We start from the raw sequence: 23,652 nt of genomic DNA on the forward strand, positions 1-23,652 counted from the left end.
CCATGCCATTTCCTTCGTGTAATGATAGGTTAACGCTCTGCAAAGGTTCTGCTATTTTAATATCATAGTCAGGGTGTTGTTGCAGTCCAGGATGTTGGATTACATTTGAGATAACCATCTGACTTGCCATTTTGTCTTCATAGGACCATAAATGAATTTCTTTCATTACATGCTACATTTGCAACTGCATACTCCATTGACAGTATCTTTATCTAAGTGCATTTATGTTTCAAACCCCAGCTTGTTGGGAGAGTTCTTAAAATAAACAAGAATGAGTGATCTATTATTATCAGATTGCATAGGATGAGAATCCTGCTGAGAACTCCCACAGCCTATATAGGATTAGAGTTGGGCCCTACCTTTTAGATTCAAATTAAGCAACAAATTGCTATTTAAAAAAAAAGTCCTCTTTCAAATTTAGGAAGATAGCTTGCTAGCATATATCCACATGAGAACCTTAGTAAAGGGTGGTGACAAAAGTAATCATCTTGTGACCTTTTCAGACTGGAAAATCGTTTGAACTTTTATCCAAACATTGGTATTAAAGAAGTGTTTTTTTTTTTTTTTTTTAAATCTATGAACACATGTTACAACTGTTTGGATGTTTTTCAAGACAAAAATGTTAATTTAAGAAAATCATTACTGTTCTATCCTAGACCAGGCAGCTCACGTGATCATGTCATAATGTTATTGCAGCTAAGGCTCCGGGTCAAACCTCAGATGGGTCATGAGTTTGGAAAAAGACAAAGTATTCTGCAACACAGAATACATCCCTTCAGTCCTGAGCAGTTTTCAGGATGCTTTTTTTTCCCCCTTAAATTTTCTAAGCCTTCTTTTCTGATGGGCATTGTTCTTTCAGGACAGTAATTTGAGATACATTAATCATTTCCCAAATGGGGTGCCCTGATGCTAGTAACCAATCTTTCTCCGTTTTTTTATTTCTAAGCTCAAACCATTCTTCAGAGATAAATCGAAAAAGAGCTGAAAAAAAATCTTATATGTGTGTGTATGTCTATGTGTGTTTGAAATAGAATACAATTTTTGTTAGCTTTATCAATATTAGTATTTTGTTTATATATTTTTTAAAATGTTTACTTAGGATTATTTTTGCTAACAGGAGTAAGTAAGTTTGATAAAGCACATTCAGAATTGTCTATGTAGACTCAGTAAGGTGCTGCTTGTCTTTGATTAAAGAAAGTATGCTTCTAAGACATTGCAAAACCCTCTATGCAAATATTGTCTTTATCTTGCTGTTGGACCATCTGAGTCCTCTTTGATAGAAACCATACCTGCACCTAGAGAGCATGGAAGAGGAAGTACTGTCTGCGGGAAGTCTCACGGGCAATTGTCCCTGGGCTGGGGAGTGGGCAGGAGTGACTCCTTCAGCGGAGGGACCTTCAGTGCTCCAGTGTCCAAATTCAGGGGCCCTCTCAGTCTTTTATTATTTCTTAGCCACAGGCCTTTTAAAAGTTGGTGCAAGTTCAGAGGAGAGAACAGAAAATAGATAATAATCTAATAGGAATTATTCTTTAAAACAGGTTGAAGAAAATATCGGTGGTTTGGAGTTGGGTGTTTGAAGATGGGTCCTGGTAGTAGTAGGATTGGGCAAGTGGTCCAGTATTGCCAGGCCAGCAGTCTTGTCAGCCTCGGTGAAAGTCAGTTAGGCCAGAGAGGAATGCCCTCATATTTATGCAGAAGTGATCAGCCTTCCCCTTGGGGCGCCAGGCAGCCATGGAAAGTCTCAAGCAGAGGATTGATGACCGCTGATTTTGGAATGTAACTGGAACAGCATCATGGATGGCGAATGGATGGACAGAGGAAATAGTAGGGACAAAGAGAACTGAAGGAAGGTGAGGCCACATAAGAGTAGCGAGCTTGGAGAGGAGGAGAGATGCGAGCTGGTCAGGAGTGACTTGGTGACTGAATAAAAAGCAAATCCAGTCTCCCTTCCTCCCTCCTTCCTTTTCTCTCCCCCTCTCTCCTCGCCCTCTCTTTTTTCTCTCCCTCCAATCCTCCTCCCCCCTTTTTTAAAAGATTTATTTTATTTATTTGAAAGACAGAGTTACAGAGAGAGGTAGAGACAGAGAGGTCTTCCATCTGCTGGTTCACTCCCTAGATGGACGCAACAGCCGGATCTGCGCCAGTCCAAAGCCAGGAGCCAGGAGCTTCTTCCAGGCTTCCCATTTGGGTGCAGGGGCCCAAGGACTTGGGCTATCTTCCACTGCTTTCCCATGTGCATTAGCCGGGAGCTGGATCAAAAGTGGAGCAACCGGGACTTGAACCCATGCCCATATGGTGTGCCGGTGCTTTAACCCACTGTACCACAGCCCTGGCCCCCCTCCCTTTCTTTTTAATGAGAGGCTGACAGATAGAGCTCCCATACAGTAGTTCATTCCCCAAATGTCCATGATGGCTGCTACTGGGCTGGGGCTGGAGCCAGGAACCGTAAGCACAACCCAGATCTCTCTAAACACAACCCAGGGTGGCAGAGACCCAATTACTCAAGTCACTGCTGCCTTGCTGGGTCTACATTGGCAGAAGCTGGAGCCAGAGCCTATTAGCTGATGTGGAACACGGGTGTCTTACTCCCACAAACCCAGATTTCTGTCTTGGACAGCTATCTTGGTTCCTGGCTGGTACTAGGGACAGGGAGAGCAAGAGCAGAAGCACTCTCAGTTCTGTATGGGAGGTAAAGTGAGGTTAATGTCCTCAGAATGTTCCTTAGCCACGGGAGCACAGGAGAAATATCAGTGCTGGGCGCCGTGCAAAACGGACACACAAAGCCCATGCTTCATTCTTTTCTGAAATATAAAACATTCACAACTTGGGGCAAGCATTTGGCCCAGCAGTTAAGACTCCTCTTGGGGTGCCTGCATCCCATATCAGAGTACTTGGGCTCTGCTTCCAGTTCTAGTACCCTAGGAGACAGCTGGTGACAAGGTCTTGGGTCCCTGCCACTCACATGAGAGTCTCAGATGGAGTTCTGGGCCCCTGGCTTTGGTCTAGCTCAGTCCTAGCTATGACAGGCATCTCTCTCGTGTCTCTGTGCTTTTCAAATTAAAACAAAAATCAATTTAAAAATTTTTAAAACCGACAGGTGAAATTAATCTGTAATTTAATTATAATAATTAAGTTAATTATAAAAATTCACAATGTTTAGACTGTGATTTGTAGCATCACACAAATGCAAATGTGTATATTAATGGCCAGAAACAAACCTAATAACCTGTATGGGATCATTAGAGGCCGATCACTGAATTCTGACTAAGTGATCCCATTTAATCCTTACTCCTTGAGATATCTAACAGTCCTTACTTTGTAGGGCGTCTGCACAAGTTCACACAGGCAGCAAATGGGCAGCTCGTTCTCCAAACCAGGACTCTCATCTGGCCTTGTCGGCTGTGTGAGACTTCTGGAGACCCGTCCTAGCACAACTCTTACATATGACGAACACTCAGTAATTGTTTGTAAGATGATTTTATGTGAAAGACAACCTGTAGGCAAGACTACGGTTATTTATTCTGTTTGCTTGGAAGTTTCTTGGCGACAAGTTAACAGTTGGTTAAGGGAGCAGGCTCTGAGGCCAGGCTGGTGGGGTTGAATCTCAGCTGTGTGCCCCTAAACAAGTGAGCCTACCCTCTCCTCACTGCTCTCTTTCTGTAGAATAGGGATTTTTTTTTTTTTAGCACATCAGTGGTTCATTAATATGCACATGATGTGACTTTAGTAGGCTTTTTTGTTTTTATTAGACAGGCAGAGTTAGTGAGAGAGAGAGAGAGACAGACAGAAAGGTCTTCCTTCTGTTGGTTAACCCCACTAAATGGTCACCACAGCTGGCATGCTGCGCTGATCCGAAGCCAGGAGCCAGATGCCTTTTCCTGGTCTCCCATGCAGGTGCAGGAGCCCAAGCACCCGAGTCATCCTCCACTGCCTTCCCGGGCCACAGCAGAGAGCTGGACTGGAAGAGAAGCAACCGGGACCAGAACTCGGCGCCCATATGGGATGCCAGAGCCGCTGGCGGAGGATTAACCAAGTGAGCCACAGCACCAGCCCTAGAATAGGGATTTAAAAAAGAAGAAAAGAATAGGGATAATAACGATAGCTCCTCCCTAAGAGGTGGCCCTTCAGAAGTAAATGAAGGCATCTATGGAACATTGGAATGTTGCCTGGCACATTTTAAGCACTCAAATACTTTTTTTTTTTTTTTTTTTTTTTTTTTTACAGGCAGAGTGGACAGTGAGAGAGAGAGACAGAGAGAAAGAGGTCTTCCTTTAGCCGTTGGTTCACCCTCCAATGGCCGCCGCGGTTGGCGCGCTGCGGCCAGCGCACTGCGCTGATCCGATGGCAGGAGCCAGGTGCTTCTCCTGGTCTCCCATGGGCTGCAGGGCCCAAGCACTTGGGCCATCCTCCACTGCACTCCCTGGCCATAGCAGAGAGCTGGCCTGGAAGAGGGGCAACCGGGACAGAATCCGGTGCCCCAACCGAGACTAGAACCCTGTGTGCCGGCGCCGCAAGGCGGAGGATTAGCCTAGTGAGCCGCGGCGCTGGCCTCAAATACTTTTTAACCTTAGCAGTTCCACTTAAGTGCCTTTATAGAGCAAATGTAAATATTTTTAAGTAAACTTTACCTGTATGTATGAATGAACAAATACAGCTAAATAATAAATGTTTTTTAAAAGGAGTGGCCAGAAGTGATTCTTTGGGGGAAGGATTATTTGACACTTTTAAAATTAGCACCTTAAATAAAATTCAGTTCAAGCCAAGATTACACAGAGAAGCAAAAGCAAACTTTAGGTTTAAAGTCAGTGTTGAGGTCTTTCTTCATGAGTTCATAACCCAGCACTCTATTATGTTAGTGCTGAGATTTGACAGTTGTTAATTTTGTAAACTCACTGTCTTTTCGAGGTAGATATATTGACTTGACTTTTTCAGGGCGGATATATATGGCCTAAGTTTGGCTGGTTTTTTGGTTTTGGTGAAGCATTTAGACCAGTTTTTAAAAGTAATTTTATAGTAACTTTTAAGAATAGAAAACATTCTGGGGGCCAGCACTGCAGCGTAGTTGATAAAGCCACCACCTGCAGTGCTGGCATCCCACGTAGGCACTGGTTCGAGTCCTGGCTGCTCCACTTCCGATCCAACTCTCTGCTATGGCCTAGGAAAGCAGCAGAGGATGGCCCCAGTCCTTGGGCCCCCACACCCATGTGGGAGACCCAGAGGAAGCTCCTGGCTCCTGGCTTCGGATCGGTGCAGCTCTAGCCGATGCAGCCAACTGGGGAGTGAACCAGCGCATGGAAGACCTCTCTCTCTCTCTCTCTCTCTCTCTCTCTGCCTCTCCTCTCTCTGTGTAGCTCTGCCTTTCAAATAAATAAATAAATCTTAAAAAAAATAGAAAACATTCTTCTGTTTGTTGTAATTACTATGAATATTCTCCAGTAATCCTAGATTAAACAAATATAAAGCTTATCAAGCAGGTAAGTCTGTGGCTATTCATAAACAAGCTAATTTTATTTTATTCATTTATTTATTTGAAAAGCAGAGCGACAAAGAGAGAAAGATCTTCTATCTGCTGGTTCACTCTCTACATGTCCACAACGGCTGGGGCTGGGCCAGGCCATAGTCAGGAGCAAGGAACAGCATATAGGTCTCCCACATGGGTGGCAGGGGCCCTCACTTGTATGATCGTATGCTCCCTCCCAGGTTGGGTATTGGCAGGAAGCTGGATAAGAAGCAGAGGCAGGACTCTATCTCAGACAGTCTGATACAGGATGTGGGCCACAGTGCCCATCTGCGCTAATCTTATTAATGTTTATGTTATCTCATTCTTCTTAAATAATTTAAAATGCATCAATGTTTTCAACAAAAATAGCTTCTGAATTCAGAACGTTATCTTGCACCATCTTAGCCCTAACACATAAGGTGACCTCTGAGGAATTAGTAAATCAAGGAAGCAATTTTTCATTTATCCATTGACATATCAAAATAGAGACAGTATATAAGTGAGAGTTTAAATTCTAGTACAGGTTGATTGTGTTCAAATCCTTACCCATTGCAGATTAGCTGGATAATCATAAGTTACTTATCCTGTCAGCTTTAGTTTTTGCTTTTGCTAGCTAAGGGTGATAATGGTACCTACTTCATACAGGTTGAATTAAATTAAAAAATCCACATAACATGTGCTAGCCTAGAATCTGGAATATAGTAAAGTAGCAAGTGAATGTTAATTATGGCATTGTTTTCCAAGATAGACTGAAATGAATGAAATAGTCCTTGTCCTTCAAGGGACACATGGAGAAAAATTTACAAGCAGTAATTAGAGTATTACAGGACAGAAGGGCTGTGACAGGCAGTCTGAAGGTCACCAGGGGCCCAGAAGAGCAGAACCTTCATGCCTGGAAGGTAAAGAAGGACAGGCTGTCAGCGTGGACATCGGAGAGGGGCAATTTCAGCGCAGTTAGGAGAGAAGAAAGGAGATATAACAGGCTGAAATCTTAGGCATGGTCATTTGGCTCAAATATCTTCAGCATAAATCAAGCCCTAGACTTCAGAGTCATTAATTTAGTGGTGGAGAAAGGAAAAAACTAAACATCTCTAAAAGACTTTGTAATGTTTCATTATGCAAGTGCATGAAGAAACTTTCAAGGGACCAAGTTGTAGTGTCTTTTCTAAAATTAAATTCTTAGCTCTGCTAAAATTTTGTCAAATTAAAAAATTGCAAAAAATTGGCACCTTCATGACTTCTTATAATTCTTATCGTGTTCAACATTAAATATATGCTGTTCTATAGGTTACATATACAAGGATGCTCTGCAAGTTTGTGGCAGTGAAATTAAAAGATAAGTTTGTGTTGGTGCAAACATTTTTGAAACCCATGTATATGAGGAGTCTCCAGAAAGTACATGGAAAATATGTATTATGAAAAAATTACATATACTACAAGAGTTAAGCCAGCTGGACCGACTAGAGCAGGCTGCCTGTTGCATGTGCTCGTGGTCACCTGCTCATTGGCCGTGTTCCCGGCATAGCATTTCATAAACGGTGATAGTAATTCTTGATAAATCTTCCCTGAGCAAACTTGAGTTACAAGAAACAATTTTAGTCTTTCTCAAACAGAAGCTCACATTTATAAGCAGTTGTGGGTGTTTTGTGGATTTTGAACTTTTTTTCATAAGCTGGAGCTCATTTTCCTAGAAATTACTATACTACTAAACAAATATGAGGTGAGAATAAAGGAGGATCATAGTACACAGGAATGTTATGAACAGAAAGGCTAAATTCGCATTCTTTAAATATTCTTAGAAATCCTGTCAGGTCGTTCAGTCCAAATCAGTTAATCTTATTCAGTAGGATCTGGCCTCTTCCTCCACAGTTTTAAGATTTCGGTCCGAGTGCCATCTGAGACTTGAATAGGCAGGCAGCCTCGCCCCTCTGCTCCCCATCACCCTGTGATGTCATGCGGACAGCCTGGGGCAGGTGCCTCTAAATGTGAGTATTGTAAGCACACAGAATTTGCAAACTATTATGTATAACTTACTAATTTGCAGCTGAAAACCTGGGACAAATGCCCAACGTGAACAGTCATATGCTGCTGTACTATTCTTTTAGCTAATAACCTGTGTGGGTTTTTGTTAAGTCTTACTATAATTTGTTATTTATAATAGTACCTTATATAAAGTAGACCACATCAGACATAGTTTCTCCGTGTTTAATTTGTGTGATCTCCTTAAAATTATTTTTGTTTCCTTACACTATATAAGGGAATTACAAGATACCCTCACAGACTTGCAGTGAGTGGCAATCTTTTCATTCGTCTGATTAGGGAATCCCCCTACCCAGACTAGATCCTAATCCTAACTACTTCTAAGCAAAGGGAGACCACACTTGAAATGCATAGAAACAAAATAGTCAAATGTCCACAAGCTTGGATCCAGAATCATGATTTTATGCAGTTTTTGCCTGCAGAAATTCACCAGGATGAGATGTGAAGCCGCTGGATAAGGGGAATTAAGCATTTGATACCTTGTTGTGCTGAGTGGCTGGGGTACTAAAATGGCAAGACATACATGAAAATCCAAATTTATGGTGGGATTCAGACTTCTAAGGCATAAAATGATGACTTTTAAGTGCTGTAAATTGTGCCCCGTACTTTGGATGTCATCCTTTAAAGATGGTATTACTTCACTAATCAATAAAATCTATAGATTAGTGTTTTAGTCATCTATCTTGGCTTGAGTATCAAATAGTGAATCTATGAAGGGAATTCTAGCTTTTTAATATGATACTCATCTGGAATGGTGTTGTCTTCCATCCTAGCTCTCATTACTAAGTAGAGAGAGCCCATTTAAACTAGGAGCAGTAAACAAAAAGAGATTGCGAGATGAGGATTAGAAGGGATAGTCTGGCTGGCTAATCAAGTCTCAGACAGGCTCAGGATCGAAACCTAAAAGAGAATAATTAAAGGAAGGGTTTTAACCTGTATCAAGTGTATGTGCAAAGTTGTCACATGGCAGTAATCCACTATGATTATGTTGATAAAATGTAGGAAATGAAGAGGTTTCCTGTTGAAAAGTTGAGGTTGATTAACATCATCTTTTCTCTGTTTCAGAAAATAAAGCTCTGCCCTCTTGTTTTTTAAGGAATTGCTGCTTCCTGGCACCTGATAGGCTGCTCTAGCCTTCAGTCCCTACTAGCTAAGAAACGTGAACGGGAGAGGGGTCTGGAGAGCAGGAACAGGCAGCACTCGGCCACCTTTGCCCTTGCCGCCCCGCTGAATCACAATACCATCACAGGGTGATGATCAGACTGCTTCCATCTGTGTATGATGCTTACACCCGCGTGAGTGCGAGTTCCTGGGTCTGGGAAGAACAGGTCAAAACAACAGTGTTTGGCCATATAGAACAGAGGCAGCATCGGCATTGGATGGTGCCGCAGGGATCAGAGTACTCTGATGCCAGAGGAGGTCTCTTAGCGCACACCGGAACCTCCAGACACTGTTTTAGGGGTTCCAGCAGCTGTTAGGAACAGCAGCTGTACCATAGTCTCCTAATTCTTAGCTGCAAGGCCCTGTTAAAATGCTCTCCTGGGGCAGAAGTTTAACTTAGCGTTTAGGATGCCAGTGTGGCATCCTTGAAAACCAGGATTTGATACCTGGATCTGGCCCCTGATTCAAGCTTGCTGCTAATGCAGACCTTAGGAGGCAGCGGATGATGACTCAAGTAGTTGGGTTCTTGCCATGCACAAGGGAGGCCTTGATTGAGTTCTGGTTCTTGGCTTCAGCCTGACCCAGTCCTAGCCATTGTAGGTATTTGAGGAGTGGATACTAGTTAGTGGATGGGAACTCTGTTTCTTTGCCTCTCAAATAAATTAATCTTTAAAAATTTAAGTTCTGTACCCTCCTCTTCTGAACCCCTTGGGTCTGCTTCCCCTGTGCCCCAGCAGCCGAATCCCAATACCATCACAAGCTACACATGCTCTGTGCCTCTCTTAGAGTGTCCATGATTTCCCACTTCGATGCATATTTATGTACTAAGTCATCTGTGGAGCCAGCCTGTAAACTCCTCCCCGCAGAGGGGTCCGTGTTCTCTGATAACTCCTCCTGGAGTTGGCACATGAACTGTTGTCAGAAGCAAACATTGGTGTACGGAGCCACAACACGATGGACATGCAAACCCGCTTTCAGTATTTAGGGATCGCTGAATCAGCGCTAGTCCTTCTGAGTGAATTCTTACATACTATTTTGTTTATTCTGAAAAATATCTGTTGGACACCAACTGGATACTTGCCACTCCAGATATGAAAGAGTGCGCATTCCAAGGAGAAACACAAACCTAAATTTAGATGCAGTGTGAAAAGTGCATTAATGTAGTTCATAGAAAATACTCTGAGTTGATGAAGAAGAAAGTAGCCAGTCCTGCCAGGTGACGCATTTGGGTCATTGTTTCTCAAGTGAGGAGTCAAGTCTCATAGATGAGAGAAAGGGAAAGTTCTAGGAGTCTCAGAGGTCAAGTGACGGAGTTTTCAGTACCGGTTCAGAGGTATCAGACTCAAGCTAAAAGTTGTATGAATGGGACGCATCAGGGTGCTTCCCTGTGCTTGTTCTCTTGCAAGTTGAGAGCCTCTCTGTCACCCTTGACCCTCACTTACCTGTGAGTAGCTGCTTCTACAAAGTGCATTGGGACTTTTAAAAAATGGGTTTCAAACGATATAGGAGCACTTAGCAAAAATCTGAGGTCAGTTCGTTTAGAATAAAAGTTGTAAATGCAGCCATAGGATGCACAAAATGAAATCTGTTTATTGATAAAACTTCATCACAGATTATAATGGTAAAATGCTCTCCTGATATTTCTACGTTGTATCACTGAACAAATATTTATTGAATGCCTGGTATGTACCAGCCTTGTTGTAGGAATGAGGTATTCAGACTCCATCTTCCATCGCCCTCTTCTACAGACATGACCAGCAAGTACAAGAGGCAAAAGTCAGAGGAAAAATCTAACAGCTTATAGTGATATTTACAAAGCATTCAGAAGCCAAACATTAAATGGCAAAGTAAAGCAGAGAAATGATAGGACTTTCTTGATAATTCAGCCAAAAATTCCATTTGGGGGATGGGCATTTGGTGGAGCAATTGGGAAGCCCATGTCCCATATCAGGTTTTGAGTCCTGGCTCTGCTCCCAATTCAGGCTTCCTGCTGGTACACACCCTGAGGGGCAGCAGTGGTGTCTCAGGTGGCTGGGTCCCTGCTACCCATGTGGGAGACTGGATTGGGTTACCTGTCAGCTCCTGGCTTTAGCCTGGCCTAGTCATTCAAACAAAGTCCATTTTGGAGGTACAGAGCCCAAACACCTAACCATCATCCTAATAATTTAGATCATGCTCTGAGTACTCTTTACTTTGACCTTAGTGTGGTAGGTATTTTGAAAAGTAGTAAACAAATGGTTTGTGGGTGGGAGGGTGGGTATGGGGGGAAGAACCACTATAATCCAAAAGTTGTGCTTTCGAAATTTATATATATTAAAGTTTTATATAAAAATAGTAGACAAACAAAAATAGTAATTCCTTCTCTCCAGTAGAGAAACTAATCCTGAATCCTCACATTTCTAATGTGATTTAGAAAATCTAATGTAGGGTCAGGTTTGCAAAGTGACAAATGAGAGATATAAGAAAGAACTTTGGTAGTTTGCACAGCTTACATAAGTGAGATGTTCTCCTAACTTCTTTTCTGATAAAAGTTTACCAATTGTATTTCTTCATATTACAGTCCTTATTTTAAAGTTGTAGTCACCAACTATAAATGACTTAATAGTTTAGACTGTGACTTATGAACTTGTAACTATTTAATAAGAATTTATTGAGTAGCTACTGTGTGCCAGACCCTAGAAGACAAAGTCTGAGTTCCAGGCTGCTATCTAATAAATAATTACAATGCAGTACAGTAGACACCACCATATCCATGTGTCAGATGAGCAGTGGTATCAGTGACTAGCTTACCTCCATGGGTAGGAAGGAGTTAGGAATGGCATCGGAGAGGAAGCAAGGTGAGCTAGGATGCAAGATGAAAAGATGAGTTATAAACTCACCTTTGGCATGCTGATGGAGAGTGCTTGGTTAGCATCTGAGCCTGGACCATTGTATAGTAAGAGTCCAAGTTGGGAGGCACCAGGTAGGTCTTCTGCTCCCACATCCACATCAGAAAATCCCTGAGAGGGAAGCACTGTGGGCCAGCACATGGGTTTCCCAAAGGTGCTCTGGGACACAGGTTCAGATTGTCCTCCCAGAAGGCAGGGTGGATTTAAACAGCCCGAGGAACATGCTCATCATCCTTGTTTATTTTGAGTATCAGTTTGTCGAAGTTTTCATTGAGGAAAAAAATAGTTCCATAGCTAAAAACCTCTGGCAGAGTAGCAAAGAGTAGGGCATCTGTGAAGGGTAGGCCTGTGTTTGTGTCTTTAGGTGAAAGAAGTTAAATTGCTTAATGTATGAGAAAGTGATCTGTGAACTGCCATGCTCTGAGCACGTCTGCATTATTTCGCAGCCACTTCTGTTGTATCTTTAGGCTTTCGTTCCTTTGTTTACAAAATGAAGGTGTTTCAGGGTCTCCAGTCCTCGTTAGCTCCAGATTTATATGATTTAGTGATTATCCAACCTTCTCTTAACTGTTTCTAAGAATAGGAATGTGTTTTCTGTGTACACTTCTATTGCTTTCAACAAGACCAAATATTGGAATTAGAGTATCTTGTTTTGTGCATTTTAACTACTCATTGTTTTTATTAATTGCAAATACTGGCACACAAAGCCAAGACTGTAACATTTGCAGGATATGGACATTTCAGCAGCTAATGATGTTTTTTGTTGCACAGATGCCCAGAGTCAAATGCTTCAAATCTTGCTTTTAATGAAATATTTATGTTCTTTTGGTAGCCAGAAGTGCAACTTGCTGAAGGCTTTGATGTGTTTATGCCTAAATCTCAGCTGGACTCTATATTGTCAAACTACACTCGCTCAGGAAGCCTTCTGTTTAGAAAACTGGTGTGTGCATTTTTTGATGACAAGACTTTGGCTAACTCCTTACCCAATGGGAAGAGGAAAAGAGGACTCAATGACAACCGGAAAGGACTAGACCAAAATATTGTGGGTGCAATAAAAGGTTGGTCTGCATCATTTCATTTTATGGATTCTTTGTTGAGCTTTGCCTTCATTCCATAAAGATGCAGCTGAAATTGTAATGAACTGACTAGAGACTAACTTAATCTGCCACTGGCAGCTTAGCATTGGCATGGCTTTGTGTGTGAGCTTTGTCACTCACATGGCTCACGTGCATTGAGCTTTGTGACTCCTTGCCCCAAATCTCAAATTTGCTATTTCAAGGTGATGGTAACTTGTTAAAAGAATGATTTAAGAGCCAGTTTGGTCCGCTGCAGAACCAAAAGTTTTTCTTATTCAATCTTTAAAATAATGGTATTTTGCTTCTAGTAACTTCTAAGAGCTTCATCTAAATAGAATTTAAACTTAGATTTTTAGTTGTAATTAAGAATAAAGGTATGATGCTTTAAAAAATTAAAAAGGAAGACAGATCTCTCCAAAGTTCAGAAGTCGCTTTGCCAGGTCATTGCTTCAATAGGCATTTTAAATCCAGATGAGCCCACTGTAAAGTCAAACCCCATGCCTCCCTACATACCCCTAGCCTGCTCTGTTCCTTTTGTCCTGTGATGTGGAGTCACGGGAGCTGTAGGGAGAGACCACCATGGGTCCCTCCCCCTAAGCTCCTTGGAACATGTGTCTGTATCCCTCTGCATTAGGGTCACCATACAGGTGCATGTCTGAATGTGTTGTCATTTCTCTCTAGTTCCACATGATAGACCTAGTTCTTAACTTTAAAAATGTCCTCATTCAGGCATCTGATAGACATAACTTTAGGAAATAGAAGTATTTAAATGTTACCATCAAAAGGAACATAAAAGAAGTCTCAAATCTAAACACAACTACCATGAAAGTGGAATTTTGAATCAGGCCTTAATTAAAACTAGAATGACTGATAAGGATGTTCTTCACTGGTTCAGTTCTACATTGTTTGGCTTGCAGAGTGGGCCTTCCTTGCCTCCTGCTCCCCTCCCCGCATTATCCCAGAAAATGAGTAAATGAGTTTAATAGTACTTAAATGATACTTGGAAATCTACAATTAACTTTACAAAATAATACAATCTTTAAGTGGACTTAGCAAGTACCAGACACCTTCTTGTTCATGACCAGAAGTACACAAGCCCTTCATTAATAGGAAATTTCTCATGCTACATCAGAATTTTTTTCACTTAAAGTGACTGTCAAGTTGCATTCAATTTTAAAAAATAAAGCTGCGGAGAGATCTGTGTCATTTCTGGAAAGAATGATCCAGCCTGAAGTGACACTGAAAACAGTATTACAGGGGCAATTGTTTGGTGTAGTCATTAAGTGACCTCTGGAGATGTCTGCATTCATATTGAAGTGTCTGGTTGAGTCCCATCCGCTTTGCTTCCCTCCCAGGTTCCCGCCAATGCACACCTTAAGGCAGTAGATAACGGTTCAGATACTTGGGCCCCTTGCCATCTATGTGGGAAACCTAGATTGAGTTAGGGCTCCTGGCTTCTGCCTAGTCTAGCCTGGCTGTTCCAGGCATTTGGGGAGCGAACCAGTGGATGGGAAGATCCCTCTTCATCTGTCTCTGTTGCTTTGTTTTGCAAACAGGTGAAAATAAAATACAAGATGTGAAATCTGGTCAATGATGCAACTAGGACTTGTTGAAGTCAAGAAGGGTCCTGTTGTGATTAATCTGTCTGTGCTTTCAAAACAGGAAGGTCAAGGCTGCTGATGCTTTCCTGAAATATGGGAATTATTTTAATTGTTTTTCAGGACAGTATATTAACATTATGATAGACCCAGTAGGAGTGTTACCCTAATGATAGGTGGTAATAAAATAGATTATTACAAGTAGACAGATAGAAATTTATTCTACCATTTTCAGTCTAGACTGGACAACATAGAAGAGTTTGAAAAAGAATCTTGCAAATAGAAATAGGAAATATTGCAAATGTAGTCCTCTCTTTAGCTAAAAATAAAAATATCAAGGATGCCTCTATTTTTAATACAGACTAAAGCAAATCATTCAAACAAAGAACTTAAAATTTTCATTTGCTTTTAAAATTATTTAATCTGTTATTAAGAGGCTGGTGCTGAGCGTAGAAGGTTAAGTTCAGCCTTGGCCTGCAGTGCCAGCATCCCATATGGTTGCTGGTTCAAATCCCAGCTGCTCTATTTCCTTATATGGGAAAAGCAGTGGAGGATGGCCCAGGTGCTTAGGCTGTTGCACACACACACACACACACCCCCCCCCTTTGGGAGACTTGGAAGAGCTCCTGGCTCCTGTCTTTGGCCTGGCCCAACCCCAGCCATTGCAGCCATTTGGGGAATGAACCAGTGGATAAAGATTCTCTCCCCCCCCCCCCTTCTCCCTCTCCCTCTCTCCTAACTTCCCTCCCTCCCTTTCCTTCTCTCTATCCCTCCCTTCCTCCCTCTGCCTTTCAAATAAATAAATAAATCCTTAAAAAAGAAAAGATTCTATTAGAACAATACAATAACTTTAAAATAGCAACCACTACCCTAAATCAACATATACTTCATTCATTTGCTCCCTTGCAGTATTTATTCATGGACATTTATTGTAAATGTGGCTTTTCCCCTTGATTACAAAATTAATAATGTGCTTATAAAAATACAAATCATTAAAAAGCGCAGAAAATTAGCCTCCATACTGTCACACTTCAGAAGTAACCATTTACCTTCCTACGAAGTATGAATAGCATATAGGGTTTGTCTTTCTCTAAGAACATTCTGTCCATGCTGGCCAGACAGCATGTTTACCTGATTTATTCTGATCATTTCTTACAGGCTCCTTGAGGACACATTTTGTATTACCTGTTGTACTTGCAGAAGTTCAGGAAATGCTGTCCCCAGATATGCTGTGTCTGTATGTTGACTGCTTCAGACAGAGCAGGCGGGCAATAATAGCTTTCTTTAAACTGCCCGTCTGCTAAGAATGGATCCTCCAAAATGAACTCAGTTGTCACGAACCCCTCCCTGCCAGTCACATGTTTGACCAGGGAAGATGAACTCAGCTTCCCAGGCTGGGAGACTGGGGCTCAGCACCCAGACAGATTTTGTCACAAGCTATTGCCCTTTCTTCTGAGGGCCCGTTCACATTTCTCCCAAATCATTTACTCCCCGCTAGGCTACTTGCATCCTCCCTCTCCTTTCTCCTGTTAAGAGAGACTACAAGCTGCTAGATCGCATTTTTCTTTCCCGTGGTGCCCCGGAGCACATAATGAACTTGTGTACCTTTTATCCTGTCAATCTGCTATCGGTTCGTTTCATGGACTCAGTTATTGAAATCAAAAAGAATTGAAGGAAACTCTTCCCTCCCCTACACACTTCACTGAGAGCTTTATACAGAATAGGGATTCCATGAGTATGTGTTGGGTGACTGATCAGGTTTTTATTGGCCTTAACAGGTTGACATAATAGGGGACTGTCCTCCTGTCTTCTCCTAATGATTTGGAATGATTGACATTGAAACATTTTTATAAATTTCTGCCACCTAATAAAATGTCAGTGAGAATTAAAAAATAGAAACCAAAATTGAGTGTAAGTTTGAATACAACGTGCTGAATTCCATAGTACATGTTTCCTCTACCATATTTCCCTAGCTAAATATTTATGAACTCACTTACAGTGATTTTTTTGGAAGTGAGATATTAGTTGGAAGTCTTATGGAACAGTCATCCAGTTTTAATTTTTGTTGTTTTGCTATTGGTAAGGATAAAAAGAGAAATTGATTTCTCTAACTGAAGTTTTTTGAATCCAAGTAATCTGAGAAGAAATTAAATGGTTTCTTTCTGTATAACAGTGCCATGTTATTATTGCTGATTACCACATATGCATGAATTTCAGAATGTTCATGAGAAAATGGAACTAAAAGAAATGTTTACTTGGGCTCAAAACATTTTTGAAATTCCTGGATAGGTGTTTTATAATACACATTTTCTGTGAGCTTCTTGAAGACCTCTTGTACTTGGAAAAGATTTTGTAAATATTAAGTATTCAGTCTTCCTACCCATCAGTAACATATTTGAAAAGTCCCATCACCTAGGGATATATGAGGACTGGTTAATTTGATAAAATCTCAAGTAAAAATAACAATTGAGATTCAATTTTGTTTCAAACAAAGGGAACTAGTTTGGTTAAAACAATACAATAATGAGAATAAAGATGAATGAAAATCTGTAAAATGCTTATTAATGAGAACAGAAATGGATTGAAAAGAAGTTCATTGTGGAGATTAGCAAACCATTTTGTAGTGATAATTAGTATTCCCCATGAATAGTATTTTGAAAATAAATATAATGCTGTTTATAAAGATAATTTCAATGTAATCTCATCTGTTTTATGGTGACTGACACCTAATAGTAATTCATTAAAAATTCATTGGTATGTGTGACCCAAGGTGTTGCTGATAAAGGGATATTTAAACATCTGAGCACCTGGAGTTTTACTCTTGGAAGCAGCAACTTATGTCTTAGGAAGAGGAGACTTAAGTTTTAGAACTGAGGGTAAACTTAGTGTCTTGGAATCAGAATCGATTCTGTAGCCAGAACACAGAGTAGAGGTTAGTACCCACGTATGCTCGCCTTATATCATGCTGTACCTGCTGAGGCTGCAAATTGGTCTGCTGTCTAATTTTTGCTGTGATATACTTAGACCATGTAGTTTGACTTGGATTATCCAGTTGTGATAAAATCATTGAATCTCTGAGTGCTCTCTAGAAAATATGATTTCAGTAAGGTGATTTTTAGAATCGCAGCTATGATTTTTAATTCAGCTTCACAGTGGTTAGTTGAGAAACTTTTATTACTACTGAACTATTGTGGACCAGTCTTGAATCTTTTTGCATTCAAAGGAAATAACATGTGCATGTCAACTGAAAAAACTGGCTGGCAGTTTTTCATTTACTCCATGCAGTGGGAACTGCTACTCTCTTTAGAAGTCAGCACAGATGGCGTACGTAAGTAGCCACAGGGTTCAGCATTTGTCTGGGAGGGAACACTTATTGGTTGGTGGTACTCCAGAAAGTTAGGTATGCCTCTTACAGGGTTAGAATACCTTACTACAGTTGCTGTCACCCTTTCCTAGACTGTACGGAAATGATCCACAAAACCACTTGTCTTACTCCAGGGACTCTAGAGACTTGTCAGGTTCACATTTATCATGTTACAGTACCTCTGTTTTCTGTTGTTAGTGTATGCCATCTTCATTTTCTTTTTCTTTTTTTTTTTTTTTGACAGGCAGAGTGGATAGTGAGAGAGAGAGACAGAGAGAAAGGTCTTCCTTTTTGCCGTTGGTTCACCCTCCAATGGCCGCTGTGGCCAGCTCATCGCGCTGATCCGAAGCCAGAAGCCAGGTGCTTCTCCTGGTCTCCAATGCGGGTGCAGGGCCCAAGGACTTGGGCCATCCTCCACTGCCTTCCCGGGCCATAGCAGAGAGCTGGCCTGGAAGAGGGGCAACCGGGATAGAATCTGGCGCCCCAACTGGAACAAGAACCTGGTGTGCCGGTGCCGCAAGGCGGAGGATTAGCCTGTTAAGCCACGGCGCCGGCCCATCTTCATTTTCTTAAGATTTAGTCCAGAAAAGGGAATAGCTGTTTTCTATTTGATGTCACATGGCTTTGCACTAATATGGTTGGAGGTGGAATTTGCATCAGATTTTAAAAATGTATTTCTTGATATCAGTTTGTGCTCAGAACCCCTTATTCAAACAAGGCTGACACATCAGCTTAGATTTGAATGCCCTACAATGTTGCTGATTTCATTTCCATTCACAGGCGAGGACACCGAGGTGGTGAGAGCTCAGATAAAGAACTGAGACAGCTGATGAGCGGAGGGTTCCAGAGTCAGCCTCAGGCCGCTGTGACCCCAGAGCCATTTTCTGTGAGACTTTTTTCCTTCTGAAAGGAATATTTAGAAAGAAAGAAAGTGTTCCACCTGTGAATTTCTCTCTTAAAATTTAACATTTTCTGTTCTTTATAAATTCCACTAGAAAGGTGACCGTCCTGATAACTTAAGAGACCACTCAGTTGTTTATTCAAAACATAGCCCTAGTGAAATTCTAGTTCAGGGGCATCAATACCTCAGCTTACTTACCGTCTGCAAGGGCAGGTCGTTTTTTGAAGCTAATGAGAATCTATCCCATCGTGCTGGGGAGGAAAACAGAAATTTGATCACTTCCCTAGGGTAAGAGAAACTTCAGAGACTCTTCCTGTACATGGAGCTGTGAGCAAAGAGCTTGGGAACAAACACTCTATAGCTTATCTTCCAAAGCTTTATGCAAATTAAATTCTCATTTAAATGTTTGGCAATTGGAACTAATTGATGAATGCTTTACTTCAAGAATACTTTTTGAAGATGAAAAATCATGTTAATTTATCCATTTGTCTTTTACATATCAGATGTGCATAAAACAGGATCTGTTACATATTAACAGCTATATACTTACATCAGGAACAGAGCTTGTCTCTCGGCTGTGTTCATAACCATCACCTTATTGCTATTTGTACTATCCCACTTGTATAGAGGCCCAGTGACAAATAGGGCATGCTGATTCTCAGCTGTTCTGTATGTATATCCCTGCATTTTCAACTCCCTCTGTAGTGGTTCTCATGTTTTAGTGTGCCGCAGAATTGTCTGGAATGTCGGTTCACAATTCAGATATATCTGGGTCTCCGTCTTGGATGTTGATTCAGATAAATTTAGGGCAGTCCCAGAAAACCTGCGTTTGGAACGCGCAATCACAGGTGATTCTGATGTAGGTTGTTTTCAGAGGCCCCTGAAGAAGCAGCGCTATCCTAGCTCCTGAGTCTAACAGTCGTGGTGTATGTCAACAGCATACGGCAGCCCGCTTGTGAAACTAATCACCTTCAGCTGTGCCTTAAGAGGGGCCAGTTCTCTAGAGGCTGCTCTGCATCTCTCCTGGAACAAATGAGAAGCCAGCATTGTCTCAACAGTCCTCTTGGGGGGTTAATGTATTTATGTATGGGGTGTTACACGAGGACCATGGTTTTGGACATGCCTGCAATGCCTCACCAGGATGTGACTAAGTTTCTGCCTACTTCACCAAGGTGGAGGAAAGCTATTTCAGCATATCTCTTTTTTTTAATCGATTTTTTTTAACTTTTATTTAGTAGATATAAATTTCCAAAGTACAGTTTATGGATTACAATGGCTTTCCCCCCCATAACTTCCCTCCCACCCACAACCCTCCCATCTCCCGCTCCCTCTCCCATTCCATTCACATCAAGATTCATTTTCAATTATTTTATATACAGAAGATCAATTTAGTATATATTAAGTAAAGATTTCAACAGTTTGCACCCACACAGAACACAAAGGCCAAATATTGTTTGAGCACTAGTCATATCATTAATTCACATTGAACTACACATTAAGGACAGAGATCCTACATGAGGAGTAAGTGCACAGTGACTCCTGTTGTTGACTTAACAAATTGACACTCTTGTTTAAGGCGTCAGCAATCTCCCCAGGCTCTAGTCATGAGTTGCCAAGGCCATGGAAGCCCCCTGAGCTTGCCGACTTTGATCTTATTTCAACAAGGCCGTGGTCAAAGTGGAAGTTCTCTTCTCCCTTCAGAGAAAGGTACCTCCTTCTTTGATGGCCCATTCTTTCCACTGGGATCTCACTCGCAGAGATCTTTCATTTAGGTTTGTTTTTTTGTTTGTTTGTTTGTTAGCCAGAGTGTCTTGGCTTTCCATGCCTAAAATACTCTCATGGGCTCTTCAGCCAGTTCTGAATGCCTTAAGGTCAGCACATCTCTTAACTTATGGGCCCCTCAACAGATACTGTATAGTTTTCCATATGGCCTTATCATAGCGGTCTTGAAGAACATGTTGTCCCTATTCTTGGCAAGCTCTTAACCAAAGTCTCCTTTGTTGCATATTTGAAACCTTGTTCAACCAACCTCTTCAACCAGCAGTGTGATCCAGGTGACAGGATCTTTTACTCCTTTCCAGATCCTGGATGAGTTATGAAAACACCAGAACCTTTGCATTATTTCCATTGACCTTATAACCGTCTGCTAGCAACCAATACAAGCATTTATTGCCCACCCACTCTGAGCCTGGCACATAAGTCATAGCCCCTGATCTAAGGAATGTGCAATTCACTGGAGGTACAGACATGTCAACAGTGATCTGTAACATAGACCCACACCCTAAGATAAAATAAAATAAATGTCAGATACCCATGACCCAACTTGGGGAGGAAGTGTAGAGGATGTGGATGTCACTAGGGGAAGGCCTTACAGAATAGGGGACATCAGAACTAGGCCTTGAACCATGAGATGTGTACCAAGTACAAGGAGAATGGAAAAGGCTACCCACAGAATATGTTTAGTGAAACATAAATTCAATAAAGCATTGGATGATAGGCTCTTGCCTTCAGACTCTTTAAAGCCTGGTAGATCTTGAATCCTCAGCACCTTGTTTATCTTAAAGTGTTTAAACTTTGTGAATACAGTGCACTGAAATGAACCCAAATAGAGTTTACCCCTCAAAGATTTTCAACCAGAGCTGTGCATTTTAAAGTTCCTTCTTAAAAGTTCCTATGTGCCATCCCAGACCTAATAAACTAGGCTCTTCAAAGTTAGGAGCTTAGTGAGTTTAATGTCTAGCCCTGCTTCATCACTGGCCCTCCATAAGCTCAAAAATGTCATCTTCCTCAAAACTGCAGGTCCACCTGTTTGCTCTAAAAGGAGCAAAACAGAGAAATTGTTAGGAAAACAGATGTGATGTTTATTGATCTTTCTCCTGCCTTCCACTTAATGGATAGGAACCAATAGTGGATTAACTTGCAAGGATTCAGCTCTAACTCTCGGTTGCAAAACCAGCCTTTTAATACCACTGTTGTCAAAGTTGACAAAAACAGCCTCCTGTCAAAAGAGATAAGTTTCTGTAGCATAAACAGGACCACCACAGCATGACTGTGTGTTGGACACCATTAGGGGCACCACTGTGTATTATGATGACTGTTTCCAGCAGATGAAAGTAGAGAGTAGCTTGAGGAAGAACACCTCGCTGGTCTGCACAGTGGTCCCACGTGGGCCAGCTGTGGCCCTGAAATAGAAAGCATGTTTTCTGTATAGCCCACCTCCTTTCTATTTAATCCCCTGAATTGTTTGGCTGATCTGAGATGCTTATCAGCATCCTAAGGTAATGCCACGCCTTCCTATTTTCTCTCTTCTTAATAGTGAAGCAGAATGGTGTAATAAGTCTGGAATCGGTCAAATTACATTCCTTGTAGCTTTTCTCCAGAAAAGCTGGTACCAGTAATCCGGCAAATGTTTCAGTTCAGTTCTGTAAATGGGTATTGACTATCTCAAGCAAGATATGCATCAAAAATCCGAGAGACTTAGGAGTTGGTATTTGCTAGAATTTCTTCATGAAGAGTGCACATGCAAATAATCGTGAAATGCAATAGAAACTCTCAAAGTTAGTAGACAAATGAAATTAAAGGAAAAGTTTATTTTTGAAATCCTTGCATAGCTTTTTTCATAGTACACATTTCCAGGAACTTTTTGAAGACCACTGCTTGTGTGGATTTCCAAATTTTTTGCACTGAAATGAACTTCAATTCCATTTTCCATGAACTTTTTGAAGTACCTGTGTATTTGTCAGCAATGTGTATTGATGGTAGACCCACAGACAAAAGGTGATGTAAGAGTCTAATAAGAAAACCCCTTAAAAATCTATAGACTTCCATTAAATTGAATTGGACATTGTCATTGATTTTGGCTGCTTATAAGACATCTTTGTGTAAAAGTAAGCATGACTGCCTGTATCTTCTTAAAAACACTCTTAGAAGAGAAAGATGCTACCTTTTGGAAATAGCCAGGTCTGCCCACTTAGCGCTCCCCACAGTCAAGCCTTCTGTTAGAGTGACAGAGTTTCCAGGTTGAGTTTTTCGTACCCTTCTCTGGGTTAGATTTTGACACCTCTCTGTAGTCAGCTCTTAGTATTTCTCGGAAATGTTTTTATATTCAGCATCCTTTCATCAACCCTGCCTCTTTGATCGCAGAGTGAATCCAGTGTTTGTGAAGGATCTCCCCGCATGTCTTCATTACCACGTGTACGGTGTTGAGTCAGCCTAGCCAGATAAACTAACTGGAGGCAAATCCCAATGCAAAATCGAAACAGAAACCAGGAGCAAATGAGCTAGCTACCTTAGAGTGGGGAACTAACCCACGCCAGGTACTGCACATTGTCTCAGGACTGAGGCCCTGGGCCGGCCTCCGTCAGAGGGGGCGTGCCTTACCCCAGGGCATGCACGGTGAAGGGGGCCAGGCCTTCTAATGCTAGCACCCTCTTGTGACCAGATGATTCCTTAGCAGAGGCATCAACCTTGTCCTACTATCCCAAAGCTCCAAATCATCTTGAATAGCTTTTTTGTGTGTGACTGATCCCACCTGATTTTCCAGCCGTATAAGATTTTTTTTTTGTCCTTTCTCTTTCATTCATTGCTCTTCAGCTTCTCCACACCATCCTAGTCCAACTGAGCATCACCTTATTCTTGAAGTTGTTAAAAAAAACCAAAACTTGAAATTTCCTCCTTGTCACTCCTGTTTAGTTCATACCATAAGTAACAGCCAAGGATCACTTGTACAGTGAAATTTCATGTTGTAATTTTTTTACTTCTTTGCCCATTAAGTCAAGTTCAGACTTTTCCAGATTCTCTATAATTTGATTTCTCTCTCCTTGCAGCCACATCGCCCAGTGGTTCCCGCCAGGTGAGCAACCCAACACTGATTCTCAGGTGTCACACGGTCATTTTGGAGTTTGGGTTCTGTTCCTCTCGAGGGCTACAGTACTCGCCCCACCCCCTTTTCTTTTTCTAGACAAATTCAATTCATTCTTCCTAGCCAGATCCAGTCTTGTCTCATCACCATGAGACTCTCCAGATGCCCTAACCACACTGATTGACCCCTTTCTGTAAGTTCAGTAGTACCACTACATTTATATGCTTTTGTGGTAAATCTTAACCCTTCCCTTTATTACTGTT

General features: G+C 41.5%; 1 protein-coding gene across 7 annotated transcripts in view; it reads left to right on the forward strand.

The window, feature by feature from the left end:
- The window catches only part of BEND7 (BEN domain containing 7), a 99,807-nt gene that overhangs the window by 47,955 nt on the left and 28,200 nt on the right, over window positions 1-23,652 (forward strand). For all 7 annotated transcript variants that reach the window (XM_062210869.1, XM_062210871.1, XM_062210870.1 and 4 more), the window contains exon 6: window positions 12,422-12,647. In XM_062210869.1, the coding sequence (XP_062066853.1) occupies window positions 12,422-12,647 (226 nt within the window). The remainder of the gene's footprint in view (window positions 1-12,421; window positions 12,648-23,652) is intronic.

The sequence above is a fragment of the Lepus europaeus genome, chromosome 14 (genome assembly GCF_033115175.1).
Source record: "Lepus europaeus isolate LE1 chromosome 14, mLepTim1.pri, whole genome shotgun sequence".
Classification (NCBI taxonomy): Eukaryota; Metazoa; Chordata; class Mammalia; order Lagomorpha; family Leporidae; genus Lepus; species Lepus europaeus.